The 21,056-nt window shown below is 38.3% G+C and overlaps 2 protein-coding genes across 3 annotated transcripts in view; one reads left to right on the forward strand and one right to left on the reverse strand.

The window, feature by feature from the left end:
- Positions 1–64: 64 nt before the first annotated feature.
- Positions 65–10,164, forward strand: LOC133526002 (uncharacterized). Its single transcript, XM_061862465.1, has 6 exons — positions 65–505; positions 1,767–2,065; positions 2,460–2,554; positions 2,661–4,019; positions 5,827–6,014; positions 6,126–10,164. The coding sequence occupies exons 1-6, from the start codon at positions 394–396 to the stop codon at positions 6,140–6,142; spliced, it is 2,070 nt and encodes a 689-aa protein (XP_061718449.1). The 5' UTR covers positions 65–393; the 3' UTR covers positions 6,143–10,164.
- A 169-nt stretch (positions 10,165–10,333) lies between these two features.
- Positions 10,334–21,056, reverse strand: part of LOC133525998 (pyruvate carboxylase, mitochondrial) — a 57,119-nt gene continuing 46,396 nt past the window's right edge. For both annotated transcript variants that reach the window (XM_061862454.1, XM_061862453.1), the window contains exons 21-26: positions 20,020–20,226; positions 18,618–18,726; positions 17,293–17,418; positions 15,277–15,438; positions 14,169–14,244; positions 10,334–13,677 (exon numbers count right to left, since the gene is read on the reverse strand). In XM_061862454.1, the coding sequence (XP_061718438.1) occupies positions 13,505–13,677; positions 14,169–14,244; positions 15,277–15,438; positions 17,293–17,418; positions 18,618–18,726; positions 20,020–20,226 (853 nt within the window). In that variant the 3' untranslated portion in view covers positions 10,334–13,504. The remainder of the gene's footprint in view (positions 13,678–14,168; positions 14,245–15,276; positions 15,439–17,292; positions 17,419–18,617; positions 18,727–20,019; positions 20,227–21,056) is intronic.

Genomic DNA, 21,056 nt, shown 5'->3' on the forward strand with positions numbered 1-21,056 from the left:
ATAATGCGCTGACAAAAGAAAAATAACGCGAGTGTTTAGCTGTTATTTTTAAGAACTGCTGACTAAAAATCGTCTCAACTTTTCACCATTCGGGAATGCGTTTACTGCTTTGCGTTGCGAATAAAGTTTATAACTTATATTTCTATCATTGAACTTGTATTCGAGAAGACCTTGTGCACAGTAGACACGATCATTTTATCATCGAAAACATGTGTTATTTTTAAAGAATACTTCTGCACGTAATAGATTATTCATTAATAAACACTTTGTGAATGTTGCATCAAAGTAGGGCACCGTGAGCATGTGTAAATAAACAAAGAAACAGTCGGTTCGATCGTATGTTCTAGACGTTTTGCTCGCCACCATGGGAGGATTTGTGACTGTTTAGGGAGTATGGAGCGTTTGTATCATGACCTAAACCTGGCCCTAGAGGAGAGTAACTGCGGCCGGCAGGAGCGACGCAAGTTAGGGCTTCGGCGACGGACCCGCTCGGCGGGGAACCTGCGTAAGTATTTTTAACTTAGTAGTTAAGTACAATATTCGCATGTTTACAATTCGTGGAATTTGCATTTTACGCTACATGTCAGCAAAATTTGGATTTGTTTGCAATAGCACTAAGTTTCAGGAAATTAACTTATAGGCCATGGCTATAGACCAATACCACCATGAACTTAGTATTATCACATTCGGGGAGGAAAGTAAAGTAAAAGTTGTAAATTAAAAACATTGATTTAGAATAGGTAATAAACTTGTTACCCAGGACAGACAGGGGCAATTTATGGTTTGACAATAGTGCAAAGGCAAATGGAAATTGATAATGTCTGCAAATGAAATAAATAATAATAAGTTAAATAATAATGCAACTTAAATTGCCCCTGTCTGTCTGGGGTATGTACATTACATTCTTAGCCATTGTTCAATTTAAAGTAGAACTGCCTTCCGTCTGGGTTTACTGGATTTGTCCTAGTTTAGAAAGTGTTTGGGCGGGGGTTTAATTTGTATTTCGGGGTTTAAATTTTTCTAATATATAGTCACTAATGTGGTGGTGGTGGTGGATTTTTTTTTGTGACAGATTATAACTTTAGCTGAGAGCAAAGAGAATTTATTGTAATAGAGAGGTACAGTCTAAGAAAAAAGTGAACCCCTTAGTTTGACATCCAAAACAGATGGTGCTGTACTGCGCCATGTTTTGTGGTCACTGAATTGTCATATGTCAACTTTTGACAAAGAGTTACCACAAAATGTTTGGAGCTGTACAGCGCCATCTTGTTTATCTGTCAAATTTGAAGCACAATATTGTCTTAGATTTTACGCATCTTACTCAATGTAGTATTTTTGGCTGAGAGTAATCATCATAATATAAATAATTATAGAGCAAGCAAAAAAAAACATACATTTGGCAAGTTCAATTGTTGTTAAAAATAACAAGAACTAAAGGAATGAGATTGATACCCATAAATAAAATTAACTGGAACAGATCCCATACAGGGATAAGTTCACCTTTATTTTATTTTATTTACTCTGTAACTGAATACAGTAGAAAAGAAATATCTTTTTATTTAAAATAAAGCATATACATACATAAAGAAACTTTACTTTGACCCACAACAAAGTGTTTGGTAAAACCAGATTCAATAATCACCAGCTACAAGCTTCTATTTATGTATAAATCTATGTATATAGATTTTTTCTGCACATTCCCCACCAGTTGGTTCTAGACTACCAAGTCTTGCATATGAAACTACTTACCATTGAATCATTGACAGCGGCCGCAGTAGCAGTAAGCCTACTCACAGAAGATGGGAGCTCCAGCAGCCCTCCACAGGCACCACTAATAACACAGCCACTGTCCGACTCCGATGACCCTCAACTCAATCCCCACAAGGGCCTCAAGTCCCGACATTACTGTCAGATCGGCAATTTTGAGTCTGACTCCTTCAATGAGAACTTTTCACCCACCCGGCCCTCAAATGCGAGGAGAAAACGGAAGTATAAGAAGATGCCGGTGGAGTATACAGAAGGAGACCGATCTCCCCCGGTGGAAATTTTGACTATTACAACTGAGGTGAGCTTACTATCTTTGCGCACATTAATTTTAACTTTTTGGTTTCCCAGAGTCACACAGCTTGTTCAATAGGCGGGCCCACACAGAGCGAGCATACGCGCTAGGCAATTTCCTCACGCACAAAACGGCCAGTGTAGACGTGCCTCGAGAGGCGGCGTGTACGTTTTCCGCGCCCGAGCGCGCCTCGCGAAATTGCCTCGCGCGTATGCTCGCTCAGTGTGTAAAGTATAAATTTATTAATGAATTACGTTATTAAGTATGTAGGTTTCTTTTAACCTATACATTTTTACGCATAGAATCATTATAATCACAATTTTGAATACAGAACATAGTCGAACTGCTTTACCATTTTTACTGTAACTTTTTGTAATAGCTTATATTTGTCTTTTTCCAGCCGAATACATCACCATCCACAATAATGCTACAATCACAGGGTCTGACGCCACTCGACTATATGCACCGCCATAAATCGTTTCTAAAACATGAAAGGTATATATGTCTTCATCATGTTTAAATTTATCTTAATAATAAGCTCCAACTCGAGTCCACTAAAAGCTCTTACAAACAAAAAGTAATGCTACAATTTGTATTTCAGAAATGCTTTCTGTGGCAAAAGGAAATGGTCGCACAGAGACAAAGGAGATGTCTGTGAAATGAGAGAAAGATCGTTCAGCGGCGGCTGCTCGTCCAAATCTACCTTCTTCTCCAAAAACGACTTCAAATCGAAGAAGTACGAAACAGACAAAAAGAGAAAAGAACCAGTCCTACAGCCTGGCAAGATTGTCCTCAAATCCCAGAACACAGAAGGAACTAAACCCTCTAGCTTTACAAACACTCCATCTCTGCCTGGGAGCTCTAGTTTTAACTTTGTCTATAAGAACTCATCTAAAAACGGCACGCCAACTTTGTCGAAAATGACCGGCTATAAAATTGCCACTGACTTGCCCCCGTTTTTCAACCCAACCACAAGTACAGGGAAACATTTTGACGGAAAGATGTACAGAAAATCAAAGATCAACAAAAGTCATCCGCCTAATTCCCTAAGAAATCCCTTGTTGTTTGATGATCAGAATAGTGGAATGGACTGCGCTGGAAACGAGTCTAGTTCTTTAAGCAGTAGCGACTCAGATGGAGTCGTAACTAATGATAGTGACAGGGAAGGAGATGATGAACTAACAGACTGGCCGGGCATTGAAGAACTCAAAGTCTTCAACAAGAGTTTAACCTTCAAATCGTCCAAATCCGTGAACAACAACTCTCCAAAATCAGTCAGCAACATGCCACCTCCAAAACGGCTGAAAAAAGAAAAGAGTCTAGTCAAAAGCGGTTGGGCCAGTTGCAAGAATAGATTTAAGAAGAAACGATCTAACATAGACTCAGGGAACGATGACGATGCTATGATGTCAGACTCGAAAACCGTCGTAGATCTCGAAGATGGAATCTTGAAAGAGAACAGAGATATTTTACAGCCCCATTCTTCTTTTTCCACGTTCAGCGATATAAAAAATGCAGGAATATCCGGGCAAAGCGCGAATGAGTCCTTCTTTCAATCATTTTTAGCTTTTCAAGAAAAAACGGGCGATCAGGATGGGTTCCAAACGCCACGAACGAATTTTTCTTTACAAAAGACTTCTTCTAGTGATCTAAATGTGAGTGAAAGAAGTCCACAGAGCGATCATTATTTCAGCGAACATTCCATGGGCATAGCCACTGTGACTGAGGTGAGAGAAATTAGGGCGGGCTGTCGGAGAATCAGAGATGAAAGGCCAGGGTTTTTAATTCTCAGCGCAGCCAATGAGCAGCTCTCAAAGTTCCTTCAGGATTCCTGTCAGTCGGAGCTGAAGTTGCCAAGTTTAAATGACCCTGAGGAAAAGGAGAAGCTAGAATCACTAGCGAAGCTGTATTCACTTGAGCTGCAGGTGGAAATGGGACGGCCAGTTTTAAGGAAAACTAGGTATGTCTGTTTTGGTTCTTGAATACCGGCTATTAGAGTAACTGGGGACAGAGGGGTGGCTTTTGACAATATTTTTTGATTAAACTATTTTAGCTACCTGGAAATTTTAGCCTGAGACTATTTACCAGTCTCAGATACCCGATTCAAATATTGTAAATCACTGCTGTTAACCATGTAATCCTTCCTGTCCCCAGTTACCCCACTTGACGGTATTTATTTTTATCTCATCACGGTCAGATTAAAATTTGTCATAGGTATCTTTATGATGTTAGTGCAATGATAAAAGTTTTACTGATTATTTGTTATTCTTAACTTGGGTTATTTACTTGTAATAATTATAATGGTAAAAATAATGTATAATTTTTGATTTTTACATGCTTTATTTAACTCGACATGTTCGTAATGTAACTAACTTTTTTTTTTAAATCTTGCAAACCATCTTTTCAACCACTTTCTGAAATTTTGTATACATATGTAAGTCAGATGACAATGCAATATTATGGTACCATCGAGCTGATCTGATGACGGATACAGGAGGTGGCCATGGAAACTCTGTGATAAAACAACTCAACCTTGTGTTTGGCGTTTTTTAGAATTGTCTCTATGAGTATTAGTTGCCCATGGTAAGAAAAGTACAGTCAGCGACAAAAGCTTGTACCAAAAATTAAAATACTAAAAACTTATTACTTATAAGAATCCTTACCGTTTCATGTCTGAACTTTGACATTTCCCCTGTAAATAAAATGCCATACGCTAAGATAAATTCACAAGCGACTTGAGCATTGTTTAAAGTAAAGTGTTGCAATAAAATTGTTTTATAAACCTGGTTTACGTGTACGCAAGCCTAAGACATTATCATAATTGCGTAACACGCTTGTTTTGACCAGGTGACCGATAGTTACATAAGCCTGTATTTATTCGATAATATATCAAGGTCAGACAAGAGATTTCGACTTTATTTACTACACATAGTGCCGCTATGCGATCAAAGACAATTTTAGTAAGTTACCTGTGCCAAAATTTGCTCGGTTCTTAAGCTTAGGTACTTTCAAAATTCTCCTTTTAACTGCGGATTTACACTCGTGGCTCGGCTTGCGGCTCGTTTCGGAGTCTCGGCCACAGCCCCTTAGTTGAGCTAATCGTTTATAAACACATGCGGCACGAAGTAACCAAATGAAAAGCCGAACGCGAATGTAAACTCGTGCCCAAAAAACCACTCCGGACGCGAGCCCGGCGAGCGGCGAGCCGAAGCCACGAACGAGTCCACCGTTTTTTGTAGGTAACAGAAAAAATAGCCGTTTGCCACCTTTCGGCTTATAAGCTTGACAAATACGATATCGCTATGGAGGGTAGAGGTAAAGAGAACAATCTATGTGTGTCAAGTGTCCATCAAAAAACCTGAAATAGGTGGCGCCACAATACATCACGAACAAATTTTTGACTATGATAAAAAAAACAGTGAAAGCGCACTTCACTCCGTCAATAACGTCTAAGGTCATGTCATGTCTTTGTGCTACCCTAGCGCCACCGGAGAGATTTCGAACTATTATTTACAGCTGCCAGCTGGACACTTGCAACAGTTCTCAATAAGAGATTGTTCTCCTTACCTCCACCCTCCATAGCTATCGCTCCGTGCTTGACAGTCGCCCTAGTGGGTGTGAGACATTGCTTATTTGACATTTGACAGCTGTCAAATAGTATGAAGATTTCTTTACCACGAAATTTCAATACTCCACAATAATATGCATTACACCGAAAGTGCTGATGCGAAAATAAACTCAATTAATTTTATATTCCTTATTTCCAGCAACACAATGCAAGCCATAAGAGTTGAGCATTCCTACTACAACTTCCCGTCGGATCACAAACGGCGTTGCTACGGCGAGGACCAAGACTCGAGTCTCAGTGATCCGGTTAACTCGAACGATGAAGACAAAGACTTTGCTGAAGACTCGTTCTCGCATTCGTTGGTGGATCGATCGCTGCTGCATCCAGGTGAAATTGATTGAGAGTTGGTAACCGGTTAATTTGCGAAACCGGTTTTTTATCTTTAACTTCAACTATAAACGGCAGTTTAAGTTATTAACCAGCTGATTATAACACCAGGGCTGGAGTCTCAGTGACCCGGGAACTCGAACGATGAAGACAAAGACTTTGCTGAAGACTCGTTTTCGCATTTGTTGGTGAATCGATCGCTGCTGCATCCAGGTGAAATTGATTGAAAGTTGGAAACCGGTTAATTTACGAAACCGGTTTTTATCTTTGACTTCAACTATAAACGACAGTTTAGGTTAGATTATAACACCAAGGCTGAAGTCTCAATGACTCGGGAACTTGAACGATGAAGACAAAGACTTTGCTGAAGACTCGTTTTCGCATTTGTTGGTGAATCGATCGCTGCTGCATCCAGGTGAAATTGATTGAGAGTTGGAAACCGGTTAATTTGCGAAACCGGTTTTTATCTACGATACATATACGACGTCTACTATAAACGAAAGTCTAGGTTATTAACTGGTTGATTATAACATCAGGACTCGAGTCTCAGTGACTGCTAACTCGAATATTCAAGATAAAGAGATTGTTGACTCGTTCTCGGAATTGTTGGTGGAAAGCTCGCAGCTGCATCAAGGTGAAACTGAGAGTAGGAATCCGGTTAATTTTTCGAAATCGGTTTCTGTCTTTGACGTAAACTTTTAACGTCAACGATTTATGGTATTAAAGTAAATGCCCCAGAGCTCGACATGCTAATGCCTATAGTTGACACCCTGATGTCACTTCTATTGCTAATGTACGACTTAAGTTTAAACATGACATGTATTGGGACCGTTACGACTTTGGAGTCTAACGGTGTTTTCATATTGGCTGTTCTAAAATGTTATATACATCGTATGACAGGGACAACATGATAGTATTGATAGTGTTTTGTTCTGTTGTCCCTGTCACACAATGGTCATGTAATATTTTATAACAGCCAATGTAGAGGAGCACCATTATATCGGTTAATTTTGATCGCAAGTTGGGTTATTTGTTTACATGATGTTTTGGTTTACAATTTTCGTAAACAGAATAATTTATGAACTTATAAATGTTACACAGAACACTATTTTTGGCGGCTTTACTTATAATAAAACCGTTGCTTTGACAATAATATGGTATTTCACGAGTACGTAGGGTAAACTGGAAAATGCCCGCAGTTTGGTACGCTATATGTTTACTTTATTTATACGTCTAATTATTTATATTTTAGTGTTTATGCACAATGACGTCAATGAGTTTAGTTTTTAGGGACCAAGGTGTTTGATTTCATGTATACGTAATTCTGATGATTTTACGAGGTTTTGATGTTTTTCGTATATTCTTACAAGTTTGTTTCTATCCATTTATAGGTATTCAAACCGTTTTAATAAAATCACATCATTTTGTATGAAATTATTCGTGGGTACATGATACTTGCACAGAAATGAGTACTGAATATATGTATGCATAAGCATAAGTATTATGCTATGTTAAATATAGCACCAATGTGGAAAAGACCGGCATTTTTTTTTTTTTTTGCTGGGAAGTCTCTTAGGACCCATAGGGCAAGATCTCTCGTATTTGTATACGCACGTCGTTCAGACAAATAGTTTAAAAGCCCCAAAAGAAAGAGCTTCACTCCTTCCGCTCTACTGACCTTGTGTATGTGGATTGTGTACAAACGCAAAAGCTAAAGCTACGAAAGAGCTTGTAGACGGTCTTCCCCACATTGATCTTATACAAGGTGTAACAAAATTAGTAGGGATCCGTTTAACATATTCGGCATCGTGCTTTGAGTAGGAAAAAGTAGAAGAAAAAATGTTTTGACGCGATAATTTTTTGTACTTTGTATGGAGGGTTTTAGCCGACTTAGACGACCTGCCACATAGAAAAAAATTTTTTCACCTCAAAAATGTTTTCTTCGACTTTTTTCTATCAGTAGGCCTAAGATGGCCGGCTCTGTATTCTTTGTCACCATACCTGTCACCAGAGCCCGTACATTTCATGCCGTTGACAGAAAAATGACGTCACGCTACATAGAGTATGATTCCAATTAGTATTTTCGTAATAATTAATCATTTGTCAACCTCTTTAGGTAACTGATACATATACTTGACAATCAGTATAAAAACGTCTAACTGACTTTCATTTTATTGTCACACAAATAAATAATAGATTATTAATTTATGAAAAAAAAACAAGCTTTTATTCACGTAACAAGTATTTATTATGATACCCATCAATAAGTAAGTTATCTAAATTTGTAGTAACTCCCTGTATGTTAAATTACGTCATTTTTGCGTCAACGGCATGAAAAGTACGGGCCCTGCCTGTCCCGTTCTAACAAGTATGTAAGTGCGAAAGTGACGCATAACATGACAGGTGATAAAAATGGGTGAATTAAACACGATACCGAATATTTAGGTAAAACATACGTAATTTTATGTATAAAAGATATGTCGTTTTTATGCAGTATTCGCTGCTTTACAGCAAAGGTTAATGTTAATAACATTGTAAAATTGTTAAAGGATTACGCACTGTTATAAATATTTATAATGTTGATATAAGGACTACTGCCTGCTGGCTCAGGCGTAGAAAGTAGATTTCACTTGATAAGTTTACGTGTCGTGGGTTCAGCCTGCAGTTTTTGAAAATTTGTAGCGCTTTTAAGATCACACGGTTGCCAAAAAATATGAATAGTAATCTTAAGGCCTTTCTGTCGTAACATCTTCGACTATAAACCTGATTAAACAACTTACGCTCGATAGAAACAAAATAGATTACCTTTAAAAAAATTATATATTTTTTTATACAAGCTACAAATATATAAATTGCTTCTGAAAATGCTCGATTTAATTCTTGAACGAACTTATCGATGTCCTCTTTTTGTTAATAATTACTAAAAGATAATAATTTAATAACAATGATATCTGCGAATTCGGGCACGCTCGGCTGTCCACTCAGTGCTTAGCAAGCTGCAACCTGAACTCATGGCGCCTTAAAGCTATAGTGTTTGTACAAAATGAAAAATCGAACGTCACAGGTAGGCGATTAGATAAGTAGGCCAGGTAGGCACTATATATAGAGTTGTGCCGTTTACGAGAATGTTAGAATCAGAATTCTTTATTTGTAATGTTCTCCGTTTTGTATGGAGAATGTTCTCGCTCGGGACTATATCCCATAGTAAACTGAGAACCTTCTCGAGAGCGGTACAACTCTTTAACTATATATATCTATCATATCATACCGCGAAAATTACTCAAATTTCAACTTTTTTCAAAAGTGAAAAACGTTTATTGTACCATTTTCTATAATTTGAAGACTAATCAAATCAATTATTGAACATTTTTTCCAAAAGATACACGCAAATCCAGAAACACATGCGGTCTTAAAATAAGAATTAACCATTTTCAATGTTTGTCACATTTGTGCCGTTCGTTTTATTTCAAATTTCTTGGCGCCACTTGCACCATCCTACTAACCCGGGGTTAACTGGTTAAACCGCTAACCTAGGTTCAAATTGTACTGGTAACCATAGTAACTACAGGTTTAACCGGTTAAACCTGGAGTACCACTACCATACCATAGTGCAAGTGGCTCTTAGAAGCGCTGAAATGTCACTAAGGGCCACATGCGCCAATCACCAACCCGGGGTTAACCGGTTAAACCTGGAGTTACCATGGTTACCAGTACAATTTGACCAAATTTGACACTGAGTTAACGGTTTAACCGGTTAACCCAGGTTAGTGGGATGGTGCAAGTGTGCAAGATGAATATTCATTAATATCATTAACGAAAAGGTACTTAAAAGTTGTATTTCTGTGTGCTTAAGTATTATTTTGTACATATGGCTCTACGTAAAACCAATATATTTTTATATTGATATGATTGCAATTAGAGCCACAGATTATTTGTCAATTTTTACTTGATTGTTGTGATAAAAACACTGATGGGGTAAATTATCATCGAAGTCAACAGCCTTGTTGATTGGTCTAACTTTTGATTGAATCCTAAAATTTTAAGCATGGGTGTTGTGTACATATTAGTTAGTAGTAATTATGCGCTAGGATCTAATAGTAAATAAGCACTGAAAGTAAACTATAGTTTCAAAATATACTTTTTAATAAGAGTTTTATGGTTTTTTATTTAAGATTTCATAAAATACACATTGATATCTTATTGTTATCTTACGTTACCATCCATCCATTCGTTTACGGATAAATTTAACAGATTCTGCCGTTTTTGACTAAGGCTTCCATACAAAATAATAATAAAAACTGGTGAAATAAAAAAAAAGATATGATAAAATCAATATATTGCATAAAAGTAAAAGTAAAAATGAAAGTAACAATAATATTACAGAATAATAACAAAATTAGCACCAACATACAAAAACACTTAACTTAGCTTCAAGTACAGACAGATCATCTTACATCTAACAGTTTTAATTTAATTTACAACTTAAGATAGTCTTTTTAGTTTGTGATATGCCCATACTTTTTCATTTAACCCTGTTGTATGGAATGACTAACTCTACTAGGAGCCATTTGAATATGAACTATACCAGCCATACTCAACCTTTTTTTATGAGAGCCACAAAGACGGGTTTGCCCCGGTTTTTGTAGCCCACAAAGACGGCTTACTCCCAGTTTTTGTACCCCACAAAGAAGGTTTTTTTCCCCGTTATTTAGCCCACAAAGATGGGTTTGACGGGTTTTTATAGCGCACAAAGACGATTTTGTACCAGTTATTATAGCCCACAAACACGGTTTTGACCGGTTTTGTAGCCCACAAGGACTGTTTTTTCCCAATTTTTGTAGCCCACATAAACGGTTTTGAACCGGTTTTTGTAGCCCACAAAGACGGTTTTATCCCGATTTTTGTAGCTCAAAAGACGGTTTTGACCCGTGTTTTGTAGCCTACAGAGACGGTTTTGCCTTGTAGCCCCGGGCCGCAAGATGTATTTGCTTAGGTGATCGGAACAAGCATCTATACTAAGATCAGGCGGGCCAACTAGAAAAGCCTGGCGAGCCGCAGGTTGAGTATCGCTGAACTACACCATGTAGGTTATAAAATTGAATATGAACAGGCGATTGCTCAAGGACCGAAAACCGATATAGACGATTTTTTTTAATCCGTGAGACACGGACATTAAAACGGGCCAATAGGCGGATCCACCCAGCGAGGAAATTCTCTCGCGCGGCAACCGGCTTATGTAGACGTGCGAGGTGCCTCGGCCGAGGCAGCGCGCGCGTTACCCTCGGTAGTTTTTAGTCGAACCCCATCAGTGTTTTTATCACAACAATCAAGTAAAAATTGACAAATAATCTGTGGCTCTAATTGCAATCATATCAATATAAAAATATATTGGTTTTACGTAGAGCCATATGTACAAAATAATACTTAAGCACACAGAAATACAACTTTTAAGTACCTTTTCGTTAATGATATTAATGAATATTCATCTTGCACACTTGCACCATCCCACTAACCTGGGTTAACCGGATTGCTCCTTTACAAGCTTAAACTAAGAACGTATTGGCAGACCGACGCATATTCACACATGTCGAGCAATCTTCGACTAAAAAATACGTTAGAGAAAGAAACGCCTAGCACAGGAAGAGCGCGACAGTAGCATGCCGACGAGATAGACTACCCGTCTTTTTCTAACTGTATTAATGCGAGACGGACGGCCAGTGGAATCGCCTAGCAAGCGATTACCGTCACCCATGGACACCCGCAACACTAGAACGGTTGTAAGTGCGTTGCCGGCCTTTAAAATGGGAGCACCTGCGCTCCTTCAATTTTATTTCCAAAATCATTTGTTTTTGCGGTAGAGCTATTTGGCAGACTAGTTTTTGCTGAGTTTATCCGTCAAAAGAAAAAAATAGACGTAACTTGTGGAAACCGGTTTATTTCGAACAATATCAGTTCCGGTGCCTAGTGCTTTTTTTTTTAATTTTGTACTGTGATGCTATTAAGTCACTTCACCACTTAGTGGATGATATCACAGTTCGATCAACATTACCCTTCTGGGCCATGCCGCGGTAGGGTAAGGATTATTAGGTTTCTATATAGCTACAAGTACAGTCGACGTCAAAGATATGTATACATTTTTTGCCTTATTACAAAGGAGTAAGTTGCAAAAGTGTAAGAATATATTTAACGTCGACTGTACCTACAAATATGCCAGTTGCGGAAAGTTTCCAAAAAGTTGGGAAAGTTCTCTGAAACTTCAGGAAATTTCACAGGAAATATTCAATTTTCATAAAAACAGGAATTTTCCATGTAGAAATTTCGCAATTTTGGAAAACATTACGACAACACATCAGCTCAAGTATTTTGCGATTTAATTGGAAATGCTGAAAATGCTTATTTTTCATTTCGCGAACATTTTACTAAGTAAATAAATCTTTAATAACAATGATTCGAATAAAGAAGGAAATAGTTAAAAAAAAATCGCAAAATACATAATATAAAAAAAGATTTAAAACTTCATACAACTTCGTATAAAATGCTGCAAACATTTATGCTTGTGCCAAATAAAATATATAAAATAAATAAAGTCGGGATCATTAAAAATTAAGTAACATTCAAACAACGTATATACGTACGTATAACTATCACTCTTAGAGTCGCTGCGTTTCTAAGATATTAATATCAGTTATAAAAACACATTTAACAAACAACATCGTAAATATAACAAGAAAATTTCGATACAAAGAAAAAACTCAACAAAAAACATACTATATATTGGTTTAAACCAACACAATTTTCGTTCATAGTTTTAAAACGAATACAGAACTTAATCGCGTAAACTTACGTTTATTATATGGCCTGACGTTTCGAACGTGACGTTACGCTCGTGGTCAGAGGCAGACTGGCGAGGAATTGTATCAACATCTTGCTGCGCGGGTTTTGCGAACTACCCGCACTTGATCTTGATTATTCACTTGTACCATCGGATGTCGTGAGTGTTGTGTGTAGGCAAAGTGACAACCCTAGCGTACAAGCGCGCAGCAAGATGTTAATACAATTCCTCGCCAGTCTGCCTCTGACCACGAGCGTAACGTCACGTTCGAAACGTCAGGCCATATAATAAACGTAAGTTTACGCGATTAAGTCCCGTATTCGTTTTAAAACTAAAAAACATACTATTTATATACACAAATATACATAAAATTCGATTTATAAAATCGCACTTCACTTTTTAGATATAAAAAAACACTGAAAAAGTTTAAATTTACCGCAATTTTCATCAAGGGCCGTAACGTAGTCAAGATATCGTTTATCGACAAACGCAAATCGAAAATTAAAAATCGTGATGACAGATGCGATGAAAACTCAGGTAATTTTTCTATACATTTTAGTTTCGATGGCGTTTAAAAACGATTTGTCTAGGCCTCCCATTTATGCAATAAAATATCAAAGAAACGAAACGAGTCATTCAAAATTGCACCTTATGTAGTTCACTCGATGGTCGCGATGAGATCGTCGCCCTCGAGCTTCTGTCCGTTCGTGATGAGTACGGACTGTATGGTGCCGGCCTGGGGCGCCTGGACGATCATCTCCATCTTCATGGCGGACAGGACGGCGATGGCTTGGCCCTTTTCTACTTTGTCGCCTTCCTTTACTTTCACCGCTGTGGAAACAGTACATTTTGTATCAAGGGCGGTAAACAAGGATTTACGAACACAATGGTTTTCATCACACTTGCGAGGAAGAAACTAAATTTTAAGCAAAATAATTCTTAAATACGGTGCACGGTGAAATTTCAAACATTCGTCCGCCATATTGTCATTTTTGACAGGTAAGGCATCCGGCATTCACCACGATTGAAATTTGTGTAAAAATATATTAAACGGCTATTAAATTAATCAAATTACATAAACAAAAAAATATATAAACGTCAGTATTTTAAAAGTAAAACTAATTTATACCTACTTGAAAAAATCATTATGCCCGATATGCCCGTGGGCATTAAATCTCAGTATGCTATCAAATTAAGGTCTATTATATGATATTATGTCATGTTTGACTGGCTTAAAACGAGTATTGTTATTGAAAGAAAAATTAGACACTTATATTGAACGAAGCAAGTTCTTTTAAACATTTTTTTAGGTAAGTACTTACATAAAACGGTGCCTGGCATCGGGGCTCCAACTTGATTCTTGTCACCCTTGATGGCTTTAGGATGGATCTTCATTTCCTTTAATGTGAAAATAAAATATTTATTAATTAACAAATTAAAATCGGAAATTAAATCTAAATGTTGACAAATAACGGCCCGGTCGCGCGGCGGCGGCGGCAGCGGCGAGCGGATGCCATAGGTTGGAACGAAAGGTCGGATCGCTTTGTCTCGCTCCAACCTATGGTCGTGTCGTGGCCGGGCCGTAAATACAGAAAAGGTGTCTCAATTTATATCTTTTAATTTAGTTATGATATTACGTCACCGTTGCTTCCATATATTATTCCATATACAATTTATTATGAAAAATTGAGACGCCTTTTTCTTCTAATACCATCGCCCACACTGTTAACTGTCCATGCCAAATTGCAGCTTTCTAGCACTAACGATCACGGAGCAAAGCCTCGGATGGACAGACAGACAAACTATAAGGGTTTCTAGGTACGATTACGAAACCCTAAACATGCTTAGTAGAGACGAAACTACAACAAGGCTCGGAACCGGTTTTTAAAATACCGATAAATACAGTTTCATTTCGGTTTTCCTCCGAACTTTTATAAGAACGCGAACGTATTAAGAACTTTATTGTAACCTAAAAAAACCGGTTTATTCAACGAGCGACGCAACGGCCGGTCGGCCTGTTGTGCCACGTAAACATAGACACAGCCATAGGAAGAAACCGGTTTTTATTATACGAAACCGGCTAGTTTGACAAGAATTTGTGATCATAAGAACCGGTTTAAAAATAACTGTTTTCGAGAACGGGTTTTATGCCAAGTACATGATAACGGTTTGGATATTTAACCGGTTTCCGAGCCTGTTGTTGAATGTACAAGCGAACATGTTTTTATATGCTGACCAATAATATGTATCATATTTCGCTCTGCGTACATGGCGTACATAGGCAACGGAGACTGCTTACCATCAGGCGGGCCGTATGCTTGTTTGCCACCGACGTAGTATAAAAAAAAACCTAGGGGTTTCATGTACTATACTGTGAATGCAAATAAAGAAATGAAATGTATCGCGATTAGAATGAAAGGGTTAAGTGACCTTGCTGGCCGTCTCGTCCTTGATGAAGACGCTGCGCAGCTGGCCGTTGAGCTCGAAGAACACCTCGCGCTCGCCCGCCGCCGTCATCTCGTCCGACACGGCCAGCGTGCGGATGTCCAGCGTCTTGCCGCGCTCGATCTTCACTTCGATGCTGTCGCCGACCTGAGCAATATCATGGTACACAAGTGAGAATGAGAATGAGAGAAATATTTATTGCCACCAAAAGACCTTATGAACTGCCTACAATATTAAGCTTAAATACTTAATAAAGATTAATAAGAAAAATAGCTAATTAATTACATTTAGAAATTATGTTTCAGATTGGACCCTAGTATGTGTGTGTGGCTCATGTATGTGAGTGTGTGTTTGTGTTTGTGTCTGCGTGGGTGTGGTATTTAGTCTTTGTGGGTTAAGCGTGCGAATGTATGTAAGTTCCAAGAGGTGCCAAATTTCGTGTCATCAGGAGGGAAAAAAAAATTTGCTCTGCATATCCAGTGAAGATAAAGTGATATTGTAACGACCATCATACATACATACATATAATCCCGCCTATTTCCCGGAGGGGTAGGCAGAGACCACGGATTTCCTCATGCTACGATCCTGACATACCTCTTTCGCTTCCTTCACTTTCATAACATTCCTCATACGCGCTTTAGTTTAGGGTGCTCTTGACCTGGATTCTTCAGGATTTCCCCGATTTGATCAGAGAAAGTCCGCCGAGGTCTACCCCTTCCAGCTCCCTCTTCTACTTCTTATCTACGACCATCCCTCGTTATTTATTACAGTTAAGATTACTATGATGCATTTCCATTAAAAGACCTGTAAGACGGCTCAAAAATAGGCAAATTTTTAAACACCAGTTTAAAAATATACTGCTTGAAAAACAAAATACCGGGATACCATACGGTTTTTTGGTTGCGGATTTCAGGATCTAATCGGTATCTAGGAGATTTTGAACCAACCCTACGCACTTACTCACTTTAATTTTATGGCCAATGTTTTTATTTTATTTCTGTATTTAATTTTGCAACATAATTATGAACACCTACACTCCTGTTTTTCACCATCATATTTAGATTTACCCAAATGTAACGTGATCTGGGTTCCGGCAGAAAATCAGCGCTTTGCTCGAAAGCACTTTGAATATAGCTGAGGCGGAACCCTTTTGTTTTTTCTGCAATGCACACAGCGTACAGCAAGTAAATCATTTTTTAGTGTTAAGTGTTATTATTTTTTCTGCTAATTAAATTGTGTACTTTAGTCTTATTCCGTTTGAAATTGTGTGTTTCTGCTGCATTCATATAAACGATATATCTAAAAATCTAAACGTCGAAACAGCAAGCAATTACGTGGTATGCGATAGACTGAAACACATTGTGTGTTCGTAAACTAAGCCCTTCCCAAATGACCGTATATAATGCCGTATGTTATCCCAGCATCTCCACCAAGTTTAAACGCTTCAGCGAAGGGAGCGAAACTGGGGCCCTGCCGCGAAAACCGAAATTTGCAAATTGCGGGGATCTTTATCTTTTACTCCAATGAAGGCATAATAAGAGTTACAGAGAAAGATGCCCGCAATTTGCGAACTTCGATTTTCGCGGTTATAGCCCTGATCCTTTCGGGTATTCTCGGTTCCGCTCGGCTCAGCATTGCAATTATTAGGGTTGACACAATTTGACATCCCTTTGCGTGCACAACCACAGATAAGATAATGACTTCAATTTCGACAACCGTAAATAGCCGATAGGGATAGTGCCATATATTAGAAAAAGACAGCATCATTTGTCCTTGAATCGCTGTCAAACTTCGCTTTTGTAGGAAGTGTAATTTCTGTACGGTAGTATTATTATTTATTGTGTGGTGACGGCCGAGGTTATAATGTTATCCCTTTCCCACGGAATAACCTACTGTGATAAACGTATTATAAGAAAGAATTTGGGTATTTTTACAACTTTCTTTTTTCTGTAACAAAAGCACTTAGAAATGCATAATCGATTATACAAGAATTGCACTCACCGTAGGTCCAACGAGGAAGGTCTTAGTGTCCAGATGTTTGACGGGGCCGTATTTATCGCGGATGCGGAAGAAGTCGTTGGCGACTTGCGGGTACATGGCCGCCGACATCACGTCGTAGTCGGTAATCTGTGGGAATTAAATATTATTTAAATCATGTGGAATTTTGTTCATGACACAACCCTTTGAACGCCATGCCTATCCTGTGCGGTGCGTCATCGTGATTGTGAACCTTATCGGAATGTAAGAAGGTTGATATTGGGTTGTAGCGGCACGTGTCAGTTGGCGACTGGCGGTCAAAGGGTTAACACATTCACTGCCAGACAAAAAACGGCGCACTACCCTAGAAACCGGTGGTCTATAGCTGCGTACAAAACAACCCGCCCAGCGGGTTGTCCGGCATCTGAACAAAGTTCACGAGCGCCCACCAGGTGGGTTCCCGGCAGTGAATGTGTTAAGGATAGTTTGGGTACTAGTTGGGTCTAAATGGGTTAAATACAATAAATTTTATCACAAACGTTACTGGAAAAGTCTTGGTGTTTTTATAACAAAAGTCAGACCTAATCTTTCAGATTGGTAACAGGGGGTAGACTAACAGGTCACACGGTTTTCAAGATACTCTCAATAATAAATGATTTTCCAAACAACGTATAAAATTGAGGGAAAAATATGAGAAATAAATTACGATTACAAAAGGTTTCAAACAACAGATCCAAAGTGTGGGGTTCAAAAAACATGTCAATAAAAAAATCGGTTAGTGACATTTTTAACACTTGACTCTTTAAAATGACGTCTGCTCCCTACCACATTGTCTACTTCACCGGTCACAAAGTTCTGAAAACATCATTAATGTGAAGAACTTATTTGAGCAAATAGATAGATAGTAAAATACGCCATGTAAGAATATTTATTTCGCATCATCCATTCGAAAAAGGTCTTTTTCTTCCCTGCCAGGAGGTATACATTTTAGATCAAAGAGATAATTTTCTGTTCTAGGACACGATTTTATTTCCCTTTTTTATTAAAGTAATTATGATGATATTATAAATAGAATTTGGAACATAATAATTTCCTCATAGGTGGTGTGAAAAGCAGTATATGTCACATGGTAACAAAATTATTTCCACCTTGGGCGTTCACACTTGAATCCCTCACTACGCATTCTATTTAAGGATCCCTCGCTACACACGGGATCAATTGTCGGCTTCGCTTCGTTTAGGTTTCAATGTGCGGCCTCGCTGTAAATATGTAATTTTGCTCCCTTGTGATTTAATCTATTATTATTTCGTCCTACATTCTAATTATGTTTTTAAGCCAATGAATATTACCTGCGGGTAGATTTCTTGGATCTCAGCCTTGAGCTTGTCGAAGTCTAGTGGCGGCATTTCAGCGCCGGGCCGGCCGTCGATTCTCTTCATGTCTTTAAGTACTTTAGATCTGTGGAGAAAAAGTATTTATTTTTTAGACATGACGTAAACCAAGTCATTATATCAGGTACCAAAACGGCAGTTTTTGATTTTAGTACATTTGTACAGAAGCAATATGGACGGGTATAAAATTAGGCACTTCAAATTAAAAAAAAATTTTTTTGTTTATTTATTTATTGAGGAGATAACACAGAAAACATACATGGGATGAAAAAAAAACATAAATAGCATAAATGTCTGTTAAATACAGTTGCCTCCATATACGTATCTCACCAAGTTTTAAATATAAAAGAATAATTTTAAATATGAAAAATTGCATTGACATGTAAAACTATGTTGTATAAAGGAATAAAAAAAAAAAAAAAGGAATAAATGAATGAATGAAGAACATATACCTAATACCACTTTATAATTAACACTAACATGCGGTTTACAACATTACAAGTGTTAAGACAAGTTTTCATTATAGGGAGTGTGCATGAACTGTAGGAGGCAGCACAGGAGCCGTCAGATTTTTGGCGCGAGGCGTAAATGTGATGTTTTTTGTTCCGATGTAGCCCACAAGATGGCAGAACCTACTATGCACAAGAAAAGACGTGACGTGTACATGTGCATGTTTATGGTTCCGATTCAAGCCACAAGATGGGAAACCCTCCAACGCGCACGGTCCCTATACTAGATTAATTAAGTCCCTTAGCAAACTACTGCGCCTTAAGTTTATCGGTCACTGAATTGTCAAACGTCACTTTTGTCAATCAGTGTTACCGCAAAATGTATGGAGCTGTACAGCGCCATCTCGTTTACCTATCAAATTCGAAGCACGAAATGGTCTTAGATTTTACGCATCTTAATCAATGTATACGCATCTTAATCTTTGGCGGTATAGCACATCTATGGTATGGTCATTTTTGACAGAACGAGTACGAAGCACGAGCGAAACGAATTGGTGGAAACTTTTCGATTTGGCGGAGCGAGAGAAGCTCTCAGAGCCACTAGTAGTATCTGGGATATTTATTTATTTTCAGGTATTTACAACAACAATATCTAAACTAGTTTACAAAGTATGGTTAAACCAGTAAACGCTGGTGGCCTAGCGGTAAACGCGTGCGACTTTCAATCTGGAGGTCGTAGATTCGAACCCCGGCTCGTACATATGAGTTTTTCATAACTTATGTACTAAAATGTTTTAGATATTTACCAATCGCTTTTCGGTAAAATGCGAGGACACCGGTCTAATCCCAATAAGGCCTGGTTTCTCTGGGTTGAAATATCTGATGGCAGTTAGGTGATGATGAAGGCATACCTTAAAGGTTCAGGGTATCCTCCATGCGGCTGTCCAATAGCTCCTTGCAGGAACTCCACAACAGACTTAGGGAAGGACAGCTCCTCAGCTTTAGCTTCGATGTCTTTGGCGGTGAGTTTGTTCTGCACCATGAACTGGGCTAGATCACCAACGACCTTGGATGAGGGGGTGACCTTGATGATGTCACCGAGGAGGAGGTTCGCTTCTCTGTGAAAGAAAGTAGGTAGTTATTTCATTTATGCGTGTTTAAAGCATAGTTAATGAATACTGGTGTGGTTCCCCGCTAAGCCTTATTCCATTTGGTAAGAAGTGGCGCTGAAAAAAAAAATATGGGAAAAAATCGCGAAAAAAGCCGGGATATAGTTGGGTGAGATGTTAATTATTTTCTTGATTTTCCACACTCTTGCCTACCATAACGGTCACAGACTTTAAACTTTTACACCCTTATTCATAAACGTGTACTAAAGTTACGATGCCGCTAATCATCGTTTGTCCCTTTCCGACGTATCGGTATGATGGTTGGATGGATGGATGGACGTGTACGTTTATGAATAAGGAGGTTAAACAATAAATTGTATGACAACTATATACATAAACGCAATATTTCAGGGTCAAAATAGCTTTTTTTGATCTTCCACACATTTAGGACAGACTAATGCAATGTGAAGTCACATTACAATATCATTTTGTTAGAGGCGTTTCAATCGTCGAGTGCGAGCGTCAGAATTTAACTCTCATTTCTGACCTTTGTGTTGCTTAAATGCCATGAGTCCTATATAGACATTTGATCCTCAGGAAAATCAAGATCGATTGACATTATTTACAAGAAAGGACAAAATTAAATCTTGCAAGTTAAATTTGACCCACTTCCCGGTTTCCGATTGAGCTGAAAATTTGCATACATATGTAAGTCGGGTGACAATCCAATATTATGGTACCAACAAGCTGATCTGATGATGGAGACAGGAGGTAGCCATAGGAACTCTGTCATAAAACAACGCAACCTAATTGTGTTTGGGGTTTTTAAAAATGTCTCG

This window comes from Cydia pomonella, chromosome 15 (genome assembly GCF_033807575.1).
Source record: "Cydia pomonella isolate Wapato2018A chromosome 15, ilCydPomo1, whole genome shotgun sequence".
NCBI lineage: Eukaryota > Metazoa > Arthropoda > Insecta > Lepidoptera > Tortricidae > Cydia > Cydia pomonella.